Source organism: Simochromis diagramma, unplaced genomic scaffold (genome assembly GCF_900408965.1).
Source record: "Simochromis diagramma unplaced genomic scaffold, fSimDia1.1 OVJJ01000518.1, whole genome shotgun sequence".
In the NCBI taxonomy this organism is placed as follows: Eukaryota; Metazoa; Chordata; class Actinopteri; order Cichliformes; family Cichlidae; genus Simochromis; species Simochromis diagramma.
Genome location: NW_024387336.1, coordinates 341,337 through 355,670, shown reverse-complemented (window position 1 = coordinate 355,670; position 14,334 = coordinate 341,337). Strand labels below are relative to the sequence as shown.

At 37.9% G+C, this 14,334-nt stretch overlaps 1 protein-coding gene across 16 annotated transcripts in view; it reads right to left on the bottom strand.

Annotated features, from left to right (window-relative positions):
• abi3bpb (ABI family, member 3 (NESH) binding protein b) overlaps window positions 1-14,334 on the bottom strand; it is a 37,208-nt gene that overhangs the window by 9,611 nt on the left and 13,263 nt on the right. For 3 of the 16 annotated variants that reach the window (XM_040006568.1, XM_040006572.1, XM_040006573.1), the window contains exons 3-13: window positions 13,016-13,084; window positions 12,801-12,933; window positions 10,518-10,699; window positions 10,251-10,306; window positions 9,589-9,613; window positions 9,141-9,221; window positions 8,662-8,736; window positions 3,843-4,046; window positions 2,590-2,667; window positions 1,933-2,124; window positions 969-1,034 (exon numbers count right to left, since the gene is read on the bottom strand). In XM_040006568.1, the coding sequence (XP_039862502.1) occupies window positions 969-1,034; window positions 1,933-2,124; window positions 2,590-2,667; window positions 3,843-4,046; window positions 8,662-8,736; window positions 9,141-9,221; window positions 9,589-9,613; window positions 10,251-10,306; window positions 10,518-10,699; window positions 12,801-12,933; window positions 13,016-13,084 (1,161 nt within the window). The remainder of the gene's footprint in view (window positions 1-968; window positions 1,035-1,932; window positions 2,125-2,589; window positions 2,668-3,842; window positions 4,047-8,661; window positions 8,737-9,140; window positions 9,222-9,588; window positions 9,614-10,250; window positions 10,307-10,517; window positions 10,700-12,800; window positions 12,934-13,015; window positions 13,085-14,334) is intronic. The other 13 variants (XM_040006574.1, XM_040006579.1, XM_040006577.1 and 10 more) reach the window with 9 other exon arrangements.

Below are 14,334 nucleotides of genomic sequence, written 5' to 3'. Positions count from 1 at the left end.
ATAATAATCTTGACAGATTATTTTCTGTCAATTTTCATTTTCAGCAGATAACAGACTATTTTCTTTAGATTATAACTCTGGAAACACTATTTAAACTACACACAGCTTTTTTTTAAAAAAACAAAAAAACAACAACAAACAAACATCATGCTAATGTTCCCAAAAACTGCAAAAACTGCACAGTAGCATAAAAAAGTTTGAATTCTGGGGAAATGGCCAAAGTTTAAAAAAAGCAATAGTCAACCCTGCAGACAACAAATAGCTTGATTATTCAATACTTTTGTAAAACAGAATCTTTAAACATACATCCACAAACAAACTTTTTCAGTGACCTTAGTGTATTATCTGACCATTTTCATCTGCAGATGGAGTTCATCCAAGAAAATATACATTATTTCAAACTGGTCAGAGTTTAATGTTTTTAAACTGGTTCTAAGGAATAATTAAAACTTTTTGTGAAATATTCTACATGGTTATTAGAGCAAAGCAGTGAAACAGTGAAGCAGTGAAATGGTTTTTAGCCCAGCACCCAAAGAGTTGAAGAGGTCTCAGGTCTCTGAATTTGCTACAGTTTCCCCAACCACAACCTTAAACAAGATGGTTAAATACTCCCCACCACCAACAACTTGTAGAACACAGAGGGACACAATCAGCTGCTGAGCTTAAGTAACCAACTCACATAATCAACCATGTGCAGCGGCTTGATTAGTTAAATCTCTCTGACTGAAGCTTTGCTCAAAACTGGCTTGAGGCAGCAAATGTGGGACAAAAAGACAACACAGATGGACAGACCAATGGTGGACAAACAGGTGGATGGATGGATGAATAGTGCATGGACATTAAAGTATTAATAAAAAATGGATGGACACAAAAAACACCAACAAGAGCTGCAGTGGAGGTGAAAATGCTGCAAAAGCGAGTGAAGGGTTAATGATGAAACACAGAAAGACAAACAAGGTCTTTTTTACCCAATCGAGGTCGGGACCATATGGCCGGTTTAGGTGGGGAAATGCCCCGGTGTGGTTGTCCATTTACTGTTGGGAGAAAACTAAGTGTTATGAAGGGAAAGAAACTGTCTCTGAAAACTGAACCTGATGAGAGGACAATCAACCAAGTCCTTTTCTAACCAAATAAATCTTTTTTTTTTACTTGTCTTGACTATTTGGAACACCTACTTTTCCCATTTTTTCCCCAACTTTTGTCCATTTCCTTAACTGTACAGAATTCCTTAATTCTTGTCATGGATCAGTTATGAACCAAAGATAAACCTTAATGTGCATTATTTATTCTGGAAGCAATATAAAATCCCACTAGTTGATCTATTAAACTTTTAGCCAAAGCTTTTAACGGACTTGTGTGATTGTTCACCTGAAAGGTTCATTTAGCAGCTAACAGTTAACAAAAATGAAGTTTCACAGCATTTAATCAGAAAAAAGGCAAAAGTAAAATTGTGTTGAGGGGTGATGAGATGCGAAACAGTGTTGAGACACATAAGAAATTCTTTCTTAAAATTGAAAGAATAGTGGCATAGAAAACCATTGCAAAAGCCCCCAAAATGTCTCAGACAGTAACAATAGATGGGAAACTGGAAGATAATGAGTCCACAAGAGACAAAACCAATCAGTGTTGATTAGAATATCTCAAGATTCTACAACGTAAATAGTAGGTATATTTGATATTTCAGTTCTTTTTGGTATCAATTTTTCATCGACTTGATTTTAGAATCTTGAACAAGAGAGAAATATAATCAATAAGCCTGTAAGTATTTTTCCAATTTGCATTTGACTTGAAAAGAAAAGTCAAACTTAAACTTGAGTACTTGAAATTAGATATATTTCATGGCTTAGCCTATCAAAACATTTTCCCCTTGGACAGTAAAAGACAGCAAAGCAGCAAAGTGAACATAAAAGAAACAGGTACAAGGAGGATTACCCCCAAGTTTCCCTGAAGTTGGGGATGAGTTACTCGATCTAGAGGAGGGGGAGTGGGGCTGTCTGAAGCCATTAGAGAAGGGAAAGAGAGGGTTTCTCGATGCAGGCCTCATGGATCCGGTAACTGTGGTAGCTGCTGGGTTGTAGGGCTGCAAGGGCAGTGATGGAGTGAGATTTCTTTTGTTTCCTTGACCTAAAAGATCAAAAACAGTTGCACGGCCTGTGTTACAGTCTGATCTGACCTTTATCTGTGTTGGCAGACAAGCGAGCTTGCAGCAGCCCTGTGCAGCATCATTAGTGATGGACCATTAAAGCTGATGTCATTGAATTTATGGAATAAATAAACAAATGAGCATGATAGGACCAAGATGATTCTTTAAGCGCTCACAATCTTGAAAAACCAGTCATCGAAGATGCTGATGAATTTTGATAACTGGAAGATTGTGTGCTGCATGCAAACACCAGATGAAATGTGCATGAAGGTGATACTCCTGGATTGAGCAGCCATTCCTGTGGAAAAAAACCTTTAGCACTAATTTCACTGGAAGCTGCCTGGAAGCTCAAGGGAAAGAGATGATTGCAAATTAACAGCAGACAGACAGAGCAAGGTTGCTTTTGATTGCAAGATGAAGGAAGCTGTTTGTGAGGTTGTTATTACCCCATGTGTTAGTTTTGGCCCGCTCATTGGCCAGTGCTGATCTCAGCAGTGATGAGCCGTCCTGTGATTTGCCAACAGCTGTATGAAAAAAAGAAGGTTGAACACTAAAAAAAAATGAAGGCCTTTTTCAGTTTGAGAGATGGTCTGCATCCTGTCAAATTAAAACCTGAAAATGTAAATATTCTTCTTAAAGTTTGCCAAGCAGAACTGACTGTTGAGAAGGTAAGACACGAAAGGCAAGACTTTTTAAAGCCTCGGTTACATTTGGATTCAAAGTGCATTTCAGAAGTAGGATTTGACTATGAAGACTTATCACGAGCTCTTTCCTCAAAATCTTACAAAGGTGGTGTAGAACCTAAAAAAATGTATGTGATCAGTGTAGGATGTGCTGTCTTTAGCCAATAGTCCACCAACTCCTGGTACCAGGCTGCACATCTATGCCAGATCTTTTCACATAGTGCAAAGTACATCTGGCACTTGCCTTGGTAACAGGGTGATATAGTAACAGTCGCCAGGGCCCTTTGACCTCAAATGAGCAGTTTATGGAGGCAGAAATTAAATCTAAATAAAAGTAAGTATTCAGTCAGTTATTTCTCAGCTGTCTAAAAAAATACATTTAAAACCAACCAATTTTGTAGAACTGCTATGATTATTTTCAACACCTTAGGTAATGTGTGATAAAAAGATTTTAAGATCTATACATTTTTAAAAAAGTACTTGGTTGACAGCAGCTGAGTGTGCTACATTTCTTTGTAAAGTTCAACTGTTGGATGAAACTCTTATTTTTGTGGGCCCACACAGTTTAAAAAGAAAAGAAAATACACTGATTCATTTGGTGAAAAAAAAAAAATTAAACACAGAACATTGTTAACTATGTTCATACTCATTTTTGAAGAACAACATTGCATTACTTACACCCCCAAAAAGCTTAGATATTGAGAGATACTACATCTCACAGAAGCAGAAAGAGGATTTTTTAGAAGAAGCCAACTTTTGAAAAGAACATTTGGCATTTTTGGGACAGAATATGGCAAATGCAGTGAAACTATTTGCAGATGATGCTTTTATATTCATGGACACCATACACTGAGTCTAGAACATTTTTAAGTATTAAGCGACATGGATAGACAAGACAGATATTTTTCAACCAAAGCTGACTATGATAAAACTGTATGTTTTCTAAAACGTAATGATTATGTCACAGACAAAAAAAAGAAAGAAAGACAAAAAAAAAGATTGTAAGGAGGAATTACCAGTGGGGTTACGAGACTTCTCAGGTGCACTAGTGGGTGCCTTAGTGGTTTGCACGTGAATGGAGTCACCTCTGGAGGCTAACTTAGTAAGAAGGATGGCTGTGATGTTGGCATGGGGGGCTTTGGTGGACAGAAGTTTGGGGAGGGCAGGAGTGGGAATATCCGCTGGCTGGGTGTTGTTGTTTCTAATTGAGTTTCCTTTTTCTGGGATGAAAGAGAAGAGAGGTACTGAGGTCATAGGAAACTGGTCAGTGTTTGTTTTTGTGTGATGTGTACACTATGATATAAAATAAAATAGACATGCATTTTGACTAATTTCATCCAGCAACTCTGGAGAAATTCAAGTCATCAGATACATGTCTTTCAAAACTGGAAAGTTGTTTAGCTTTTCTGTCAGGATAGGACATGGTATAGATACTTCATTTGATACTAAATAAAACATGTTCATAATGAAGGGTCCTCACTGGCTTATTGGTTGGTGATATGCAGTAGTGTGAAAAAGTGTTTGCCCTCTTCCTGATTTCTGTTCTTTTTTATGTTTGTCACACTTAAATGTATGAGATCATCAAAAACTGTCAATATTAGGCAAAACACAGAATGCAGTTTTTAAACACAGGTTTAAGAAATCACTTAAATAGCACCCGCCTGACAGAGTGGAATAGACCAAAACATCCTCAATGTCATACATTATGATGCAATCCAAGGAAATCCAGGAACAAATGAGAAACAAATTAATTGAGATCTCTCAGTTTGGAAAACATTATAAAGCCATTTCTAAAGCTGTGGGACTCCAGCAAACCACAGTGAGAGCTATTATCCACAAATGCAAAAACATTAAACAGCTGTGAACCTTCGCAGGAGTTGCCGGCCAAACAAAATTACCCCAAAAGCACACCGACGACTCATTCAAGAGGTCACAAAAGACACCATAACAACATCTAAACTAGGGCTGCTCGATTATGGCAAAAATGATAATCACGATTATTTTCACTGAAATTGAGATCTCGATTATTTGACGATATTTATTTAACCCTTTAAGACCTACCATAGAACCCTTTAAGACCTACCATAGAACCAAGTCCACCAGAGCTTATATTATTTTTTTTACATGCTGTAGTGCCATTTTTGGGAGCATTTCAAGTTGCTACACATCAATACAACTGTTATAGCCCATATTTTAATATTATGTATGCATTAAGTCCATAGTAATTACATTAATTGCAAAAAAGTACAATAAACTACAAAAAAATTGAAAATCGTTTTTGTGTTTTTTAACATATATTTCTATTTGGGGAAATTTAAGAGGCTTATCCCTCAAAACTTTAAATACAAAAAAAGTTGCAAAAAATAGTTTACAACAACAGGAAATTTAGTTTGAGTGTCTCCATAGTTTTATTTTGGAGATACTGTCAGGGCTCTGTGTGTGGGCAGGCGGAGAGGAGGATCCAAACGCAGGACTCAGACGCTAACGTGAAACTCAAAAACCTCAGCTTTATTGCTGGTACGAAAACAAAACATGAAATGACCACTGAAACCGGCAAACAGGAACACACAGGCATAATCTGAGGGTACGACACGACACCGAGCATGGGAAAACACAGGGCTTAAATACACAGGGTAGTAATGAGGGAATGGGCCACAGAAGGGAGACACAGCTGGGGGAAATCAGGGCTAACGAGACGGGGGAGCTAAGCTGCACACACTAACATAAGACAAAGACTTTCACAATAAGACAGGAAACAAGAAGTACTAAACCAGATGCAGACATGACACTGAACAGAAACTGCAATACACATGAGAACCCAAAACCTAAGAACTGATCCCTCACCAAGAATAACAGAAACAGATCCATAATGATAATAACAAACAAAGCACCAGAACATCAGAAAACAATCCATAATGCAAAAATAAACCAAAACATAATAAACTCAAAATACTGGGTCCAACGGACCCAGAACCGTGACAGATACAGCAATTTTTATATACTGCAGGAAAAACAAAAAACAATCCTATGATGCAAATTTGCAAAGAAAACAGCATGTGCATCAAAATAAACTATTTCCAGCAGTGCAATTCGAGTTCTAAGCATCCCAGCAACTATTCAGAAAAGTATAGAGTCAAACATGACTTATAAAAACACCAGTATAGGGTTTTAAGGCCTACAAATAAAAAACTACAGTTTCCGCGAAAATGACGTCACTTCCGGTTTCGGACAGGAAATGGCGGACATGCGATAGTTCGCGTTGACGTCTTTTTCAATGTGGGAAGTGTTACAAACAGCTGATCGGATCGGCAAAGCGTGTTTCTGGAATATTATGTTTTTGTTCCTGCAAGGGCTTTTTATGCAATTTATGCAAAGCTTTATGTGGAAGGAAACCGTGACCGAGGACAAGCTGATGGCATAAGATGTAAGTACAACTCCTCCGGTTTCATATGCAAAAAAAAATATTGCGCTAGCTTACTCGGATCCGGTTCTACAGGGATTTAAAGGGTTAACAATAACAATGTATTGAATAATGACTTTAAAAAATAATATAAAATAGTGTGCAAATACTGATAACAGTGCAAATGTTTGCAATATAAGAAATAAATGAAAAATGTAAACATCTATGTTTAGTGAACTTTGCAGTGTTGCTCTGTGGTGCAGCTATGACACCGTAGCAAAGTTTACACACTATGTCTACTTGATCCACGTCTGACTCCGCAAACCCATAATGTTTCCACACCACTGAAGTTTTTTTTTTACCTCTCTTTTCAACCAATGGCAGTCACTCTCCTCTCCAAATAACTTCTGCTTAGCTTTCCGAGCTTCCCTCGGGTGATGCCTGTTCGAAATGCAGAGGTGCGCTTGATTTGCCACACGGAGCAGCGCGCGAGAGTAAAGCACGAGGGAGGGGCTAATAATCGGCTCAGTCCTTTTTAATGATCGTTCAAAGCCCAGATCGTAATCATGATTAAAATTCGATTAATTGAGCAGCCTTAATCTAAACAACTGCAGGCCTCACTTGCCTCAGTTAAGGTTAGTATTCATGACTCCACCATGAGAAAGAGACTGGGCAAAATGGCCTGCATGACAGAGTTCCAAGACCACTGCTGAGCTAAAGAGCATGAAGGATTGTCTAAGTGTTGCTAGAAAACATCTTTCTGATCCCCAAGACTTTTGGGAAAATACTCTGTGGAGTGACAAAATAAAAGCTGAGCTTTTTGGAAGGTGTGTATGCCATTAAATATGATGTAAAGTAACACAGTATTTCAGAAAAGGAACTTTATACCATCATTAAAAATGGTGGTGGTAGTGTGATGGTCTAGGGATGTTTTGCTGCTTCAGGAACTGGAAGACTTGCTATGGTAAAAGGAACCATGAATTCTGCTCTCTACTAAAATATCCTGAAGGAGAATGCTATAACATACTTGGTTTCTGCAACAGGACAATCATTCAAAACACACCAGCAAGTCAACCTCTTAATAAAAACAAAATGGAGATTTTGGAGTGGCCTAGTCAAAGTCCTGACCTCAATCTGACTGAGATGCTGTGGCATGACCTTACAGAGGCAGGTATTGCTCAAAAACCCTCCAATGTGGCTGAATTACAAGAATTCTGCAAAGAGGGGTAGGCCAAAATTCCTCCACAGTGCTGTAAAAGACTGATTGCCAGTTATCGCAAATGCTTGACTCCACTTGCTGCTGCTTGTTCCAGTTATTAGGTTTAGCAGGAAATCACTTTTGCACATGCAGGTTTTTTTTTGTTGTTGTTTTTTTTCCCCCTTAATAATAAACACCTTCATTCAGAAACTGTTTTTTGTGTTTACTTGTGCTATCTGTGTCTAATATTGAGTTCTTTTGGGATGATCTGAAACATTGATGCGTGACAAACATACAAAAAAAACAGAAGATCAGGAAAGGGGCAAATACTTTTTCACACCATTGTATTTAGCCAGCATTTTCCTGTTGTAGATCAAGATCTAATATTTCTGTTAAAACCAATTAGAAAACTCTGGTTTCATACCAGATACCCAGCCCTAGATTCCACAAGATTTGTTTATTTTCAAACAGATGCCTAAAGAATTTGATTTTGTTCCCTATAATCTCGTACCTCAGAGAAATACAGAAAAGTTTGAAGACATTGTACTTTGGGAGGATTTTGCAGAACGACTTGTGTTGGCTTTCCTGGATGGGAAATTCCAACCACGTCTGCGTCTGAACTGGCTGACATGCACTCCTGACATGCAGACTGACTGAAGAGAGCGGTGACTTGCAACAAGTAGGATGGGGACAGCTGGACAGACAGACAAGATGGATGACAGAGGAATGGAGGAGTTCTGACTAAAACTGGTTTACTTTAAATAGCTGATGGTTTGAATATAATCTACATATTTAATGATAATACTGTAGTGTTGAGCCCTTGTACATCTCAGAGGTAAAAATATCAGGTATTAATTGAAAAGTCTAAGAAAGAGAAATATCATTGATCAAAGAAAGCAGCTGAAAGGAGAAAAGAAAATTGATGATGAATGCTGAAGCATGATGGCTGTCATATACATTTCAGCAGTGTGGTTTGAAAAAATGAGCTGCAGCTACTTTTGGAATGGGCAGGCCAAGGGGAACTTACTGATCTCCAGGGACATCATTTTCTCGCCTTGTTTTGACTTTCCAACTGGGCTTAAGACATGCTAACATGCAGCCAATCTCAATAGCTGCACACCCCACCTCCACCTCCACCCCTCCCAGGTGCACCACAGGCTCAGGCGAAGCAGGTAAAGATGGACTGCAAATGAGTGAAGCTGATGATTAAAGAATAAAAGAGCGTCTGTTTCGTTACCCGGGGACACGTGAGGAAATTTGGGCTCAGAAGAGCCAGGCACAGGGATAGTTTCCTGCTGGCTCTCGGGAGGTGCTGTTGGAAATAACACGGTGGGTTTATTAGAGGAAAAATGTCAAAATTAAAGAGGATAGGGTTGGAGAGACAATCAATTCTTTGTGAAACCTAGTTTGGGAAAAGCAGCCATTGGGTTAGACTGATGAGGCTTTTTATAAACAAATCTTCAACATCCTTTAGTGCTGTGAATTTCTTACTTTTCTAACATTTAAAGAATGTTGGTATTACTATTATTTGCTTTCTCACTTTCTCACATCTGCAATGTGAGGATTGAAACTGCATTTTGGTGCCTGTTTTCCATCAGTGGAACCCTTTAAGGAAGCTTTTGTGCTGTGCTGTGTGAGAAACTTCTCTGTTGCCCAGAGAGGAAGAAAAGTAAAAGTATGCAGACAGGGAGAAAAGAAAGAAAGAGTGGTAATCACCAAAGGACGTGCGTGGAGCTCCAGGGAACCCTGGGTTTTTGAACAAAGTAGGTGTTCGAGGGCCCGTTCCGTTGTGGAGGGCTGCAAACAAGTCAACAAAGATGTTAAAGAAAAACAATGAAATGGTTCAGCATGAGCAGTTCAGCAGACAGATGTCTAAGTGCAGAATACAAGTCTGATGTTTTCAGAAAGATCAGCAGCTATTATATTTGGTGCATAAAGCTTTTGGCTTGAACTTCAGGATAATTGGAAGTTGTTGTTTTTTTCCTACTGCAAAGTGTGAGTGTTTCGAACCAGCCTGAACCCGTTTTGTTGTGGTGGCCTATGAGAACACATTACTGACTGTACATACCTAAACTGAAGTCAAACAGATTCCACAAATCATGCCAGGAAGAAATAATGACTGAACAGACTATATATTAATTAAAGACAAAATCATAAATCTTACCATAACGAGGAGCAAAGAGGGGCGTCTGTTTGTAAAAGAAAAAAAAAGAAAGAACAAAGAATGTCAACTTTAGACATGTTTAAATCAAATATACATAAACACAAGGACTCCTAAGCTCGTGGTGCACTGCTTTGAAAAATTAGACCTCAACCTTTAAATTCTGTGGAAACCAGAGGTAATTTTCCTTTAATGAAGACTTATTATCTTCACCTTTAATTTTATTTACAATATTTTTGTATATCTTCCTATTTTCTTTCTTCAAGTTTTATTAATTTAAGAAAACCTTTTTTGCATATTCATTGCCATAATACTTTACATTAAATATGAAGTAAGCTTACTGACCAAAAACAAATACACAAATTAAAAATATGGCACATTTTTTGATGTTTTAGAATTTAACCATAATAAATAGCCATAATTATACAAAAGCAAACAGTAAAAAATGTTAGTAATGTCACATAAAGTAAGCGCAGCATAGTTTGTTCATGTTATTATTTACTTCATTAAATATTTTTCAAGTACATTTTGAGGTATTTAAGTAAATATAAAGTTTGAAGCAGTCTATTCTACATGTATCCATGATTTTAAAATTTAAAAGGTCATCACATTTACATCGCAGATGTAGTAGCATTTACTTTGTTACAGTACAGCAGGTTACTTACCCCCAGCTTGACTGGAGGACTGTTACGCGGCTTGTATGATTTCTGTCTATTTTTATCTGTGAAAAAAGTGCAGAGAAAAAGCAGTAAAATTAATCATTATTATTATTAAAGATCGATTAGCCATTGCTTTGCAAAAAAAATGATAATAAAAACTTTTCTTGGAAGAGATTGTAAACTTTTTCTTAACATCAAAATCAAGGCTTGATGTTTTCTTTAGCTTTAGCCTTTGTGATTCCAGTGGTGACAAGTACGTAAGTAACTCCTTACTGCCCATGCTGGTGTTGTGGATGACCGGTTTGCTCCATGTGCCACTGCGGTCATCCTTGTTGGAGCGGATGCCAAACTCATAAGGCGTGTTGGGTTTCAGGTTATCAATGACTGTGTCGCTTGTTGGACATGTCTGGTAGATCCAATTCCTGTTTCTCTCTCTGTAGCGGATAGTGTAGAATCTGATGGAGAAAAAGGAAAAATGCCTTTACCAACAGCAAGGTGGTTAGATTGTCTGAAAACTGCCCTTGGAGCTCCTCAGGGTTCTATTTTTGGTCCTTTGTATTTTTACTTCATATGCTTATATGTAATGGTTTTTTGGGGTTTTTTTTTTTTTTTTAAATTCTCAATAACTTGGTTGTGTTTCAGCAATAAATCGATTTGGCCATGCTTACATTCATTGACTTTTATAAAACACAAAGGTTATCTTTGTAATTTACCCAGAGGAAACAGGTAAAGCAGCTGATCTAAACATGTTAGCAACCAGCTGCCTAATACTAATTCCAAAAAATACAAAGAAATGGGTTAATTAGACTGACAGTATCACACATTTCTGGAGGAGTGACTCAAGCTCCTCATATTTTAGGTTTATATTGTGATAAACACAAATAGCAAGCCAAGTCTTTGAAAAAATTAATGCCATAATACCATTATGGTAAAGATTTTTATCAAGGATAGGAATAAAAATTACCTACAGATACAGCTGTGTAAAAATTGTATATGTTTGTCTACAAATTACAACTGGTCTGTATTTGTATCCATTGAAAGTGTGCTGTACATAAATAAATATTTGGCTAACCAGCACTTACCACAGTTTAGGGAATCACAAAAAGAGTTTTTTATTTATTTTACCTTTTTTTTAAATTAGCTATTAAAATAACAAAATGCTTACAGTTACAGACTGAGGACAGACTGCCAGATGGTGTCCCAAATAATGGAACAAACTCCCCTGTAAGTCTTTGCTTTGGCTGCTCTTTGTTAAAGAGGCAGGTATTAACAGGAACTTGTGTGACACTGATATAAAGTTCCTATGTAATCCAAAACTATGGCCACTATCTTACTTAAGCAGTTTGAAATTGTACTAATATCTGACCAACTGTTTTTATACATTGCTGTTAAGTGAAATAATGCTTTGAACTTTCAAAACTAAAATCAGAGAGATGCTTAAAGAGCCCATTTAGAGCTGCAGAACAAAAAGAATATGCTTTCAAAGTGCAGCTTTTACATTTAATAGACTTTGACCCACTTTAAATACACTAGCATTGTGTCTAGTTGATATTAAAGGGATTCGAAACTATATAAGGAGCCATAATGTCTGAGAATCATAGGTAGAAAAACTGGGTTATGCAGAATTAAACAAAACTAAATCACTGATGACTGTGGTTGCAGGTCTGCTTCGTAGACTGTGCAGGATGTGTTCGGCTGCATCTTGTCAAAGTTTCCCTGATCACAAGACTGAAGGTTTCAGAAAGCATCGAAGTGTCCCAGTGGTACGACATATGGATGACATACACAATCCAGTACCAGCGTCTTCATGCCGTGCGGTTTCTCTCTGGCTGCCTGTATCCACCGTGACCTCAGTGTGGAAACAACTTCGTCCATTAGGTGTTGTTAATTCTGGCGGCCACAAAGCCAATCTCCACTTTCACTCCTTCAAGTTCTGTTTTTCAGAGCAGGGATCCAAAAATCTGAGGCAGCAGCCAAACCCTTCACAGATGGAGCTGACATTAGGTTTTAATAAGACGCCCAGAGTGGCAGAGGACGCCTAGGTCAGGCTTTCCAATGGCTCCTCCAACTTGTTTGACAGGGAAGGAAAAATATGTATTATTAGAGGCAGCAGAGATCAAGGGGTGATGGAAAAGAGCATTGGTGAGTCTCAGTCGGTGTAATATCACTCAACACACTGGGACAGTTCAAGCTCAACAGCAGTAGAGATTTCAGGTTTGTAATTCATCATCTTGATTGGTTGAAGGTGATTTGTCTCTGAGTAACGTCGAGCTTTGGAAAAGGGCTTTCTGGTTGTCCATAAAGCATAAAATACATGAGAGGAGGTAAAAAGCTTTCATGTTCACTAAACCAAAACTGGTTTTATGATGAATCTGTGACATATGTGAAGTTACTCATCATAAAGGTAAACCCCAAAAATTAATTTGCAATATTTTACCAGACTATGAACTGTTCCTTAAAATATCCCTGAAAGCTCAAAGCTTTAGAGACAGAGCTCAGTGTACAGCTTAGACAAAACATGCAATCAGCATTGGGACAACAAGTGAAGTTAATCACCCGTCTTCCAGACATTCGTTCATGATGTTCCCTTCATAGGGTGTCTTCAGATAGTTTCCCCAGGACAGTAGCACAGCGGTTGGGCTAATAGAACCAATCACCAGGTGAAGCGGCTTCTCCAGGTTCACTTTACCTGTTGGGACAAGTGAGTACAGAGTGAGACTATGTGTTGGCCTGTTTATCAGTTTGAAGCCCACATGTAGCTGCTAGCATACCTGTGCAGTGTTTCTTCACATCGTTAGCTGGGATTGGTTGGACGGCCACCAGGTACTTTGGTTCTGCATCTGAAAAAACATGTCAAATGAGGTCAGGCTTTGTGATGTACACCCAACAGAATGATGCAGACAAAGAAGAATAAAAGCCAACAACAACAAAGTTGGATAAAACCACAACACACAGTTGCAGACAGTACCATTTTTTTTCAAATAGTAGTACAGTTACAACCTGTACTGCTGCAACTACCATGGCAAGTATGTTGCAACCTTCCCTACAGAAATATGAACATCTCATGTGGGAGTTCATAGAGGCTGAAACATGTGAGGAATTCTGCACTCTGTTATGGTGATTATGTCATGGCGGGTATTGTTGCCCCCTCCCTCCCCCACCTTCCTCCCACACATGGACAGAAAGTAGACACACAGATGTGAATGATTATAGATAAGGAGAGAGTTTCTTTGCTGAAATACAAGGATGGCAGTTTAAACATCCACATGTGAAAACACTCACATCTTCTTTCATAATAATTTGATTTCCATCCAAGTCAAATGTTTTCTGCTTTTGTTCTTTGCGTCTTTAACTCCGGAGTTCAGCCTCAACCTTTTTGTGTTTATCTGTCATTTTTCTGTTCTCACCCACATGCACGGTTTCCTTTTCCAGCACAAACTCATCTCTTAGTCTGACTTTCTTTAGTCAATTTAACAGTGCAAAGTGTGGCTTACATACAGGAACATTGGCCTAGATCCCCGTAAAAATAAAGAAACTTTTGTAAATGTCTGGGAATCACTGAGAACTCACTGATATTATATTCAGCACACATAACTACGACACTATATGTATCATAAAACACTACAAAATATAAAATCACAAAAGCTACAAAGAGTTTTAAAGAGGTGTAAAAAAAAAAAAAAGTAAAGTATTACAAAAGTTATGATAAAAAAGTTATGATGTAAAAATAGCTACAAAACTGCAAAACAACTAGGTGAACGCACCAGAAAGTCTTACAAAACTTTGTTGTTATTTTATAAAACAGCTATGAAGTGGTTTTAAAGAATAAAAATTACAGGTCAAAATCATTTGTAAGCCTACACTGAAAATCATTGTTCCTTTCTTAGTGACCTTTGAACTCCTCCTGATGACTGAGCTCTCTGAGTTTCACTCAGTCATCAGTGTGAAAGTAAAAGTTCCACCCTCACTTATTAAACCTCTCTGGAGACCTTTTTAAATGATGAATGACTGTTAAAGCAGCTGCTGTTTCTTCCTGCCTTTAGCCTGGACACCATTCAGCTTTTTTATTTATGACCAGTTATGGGGGAGG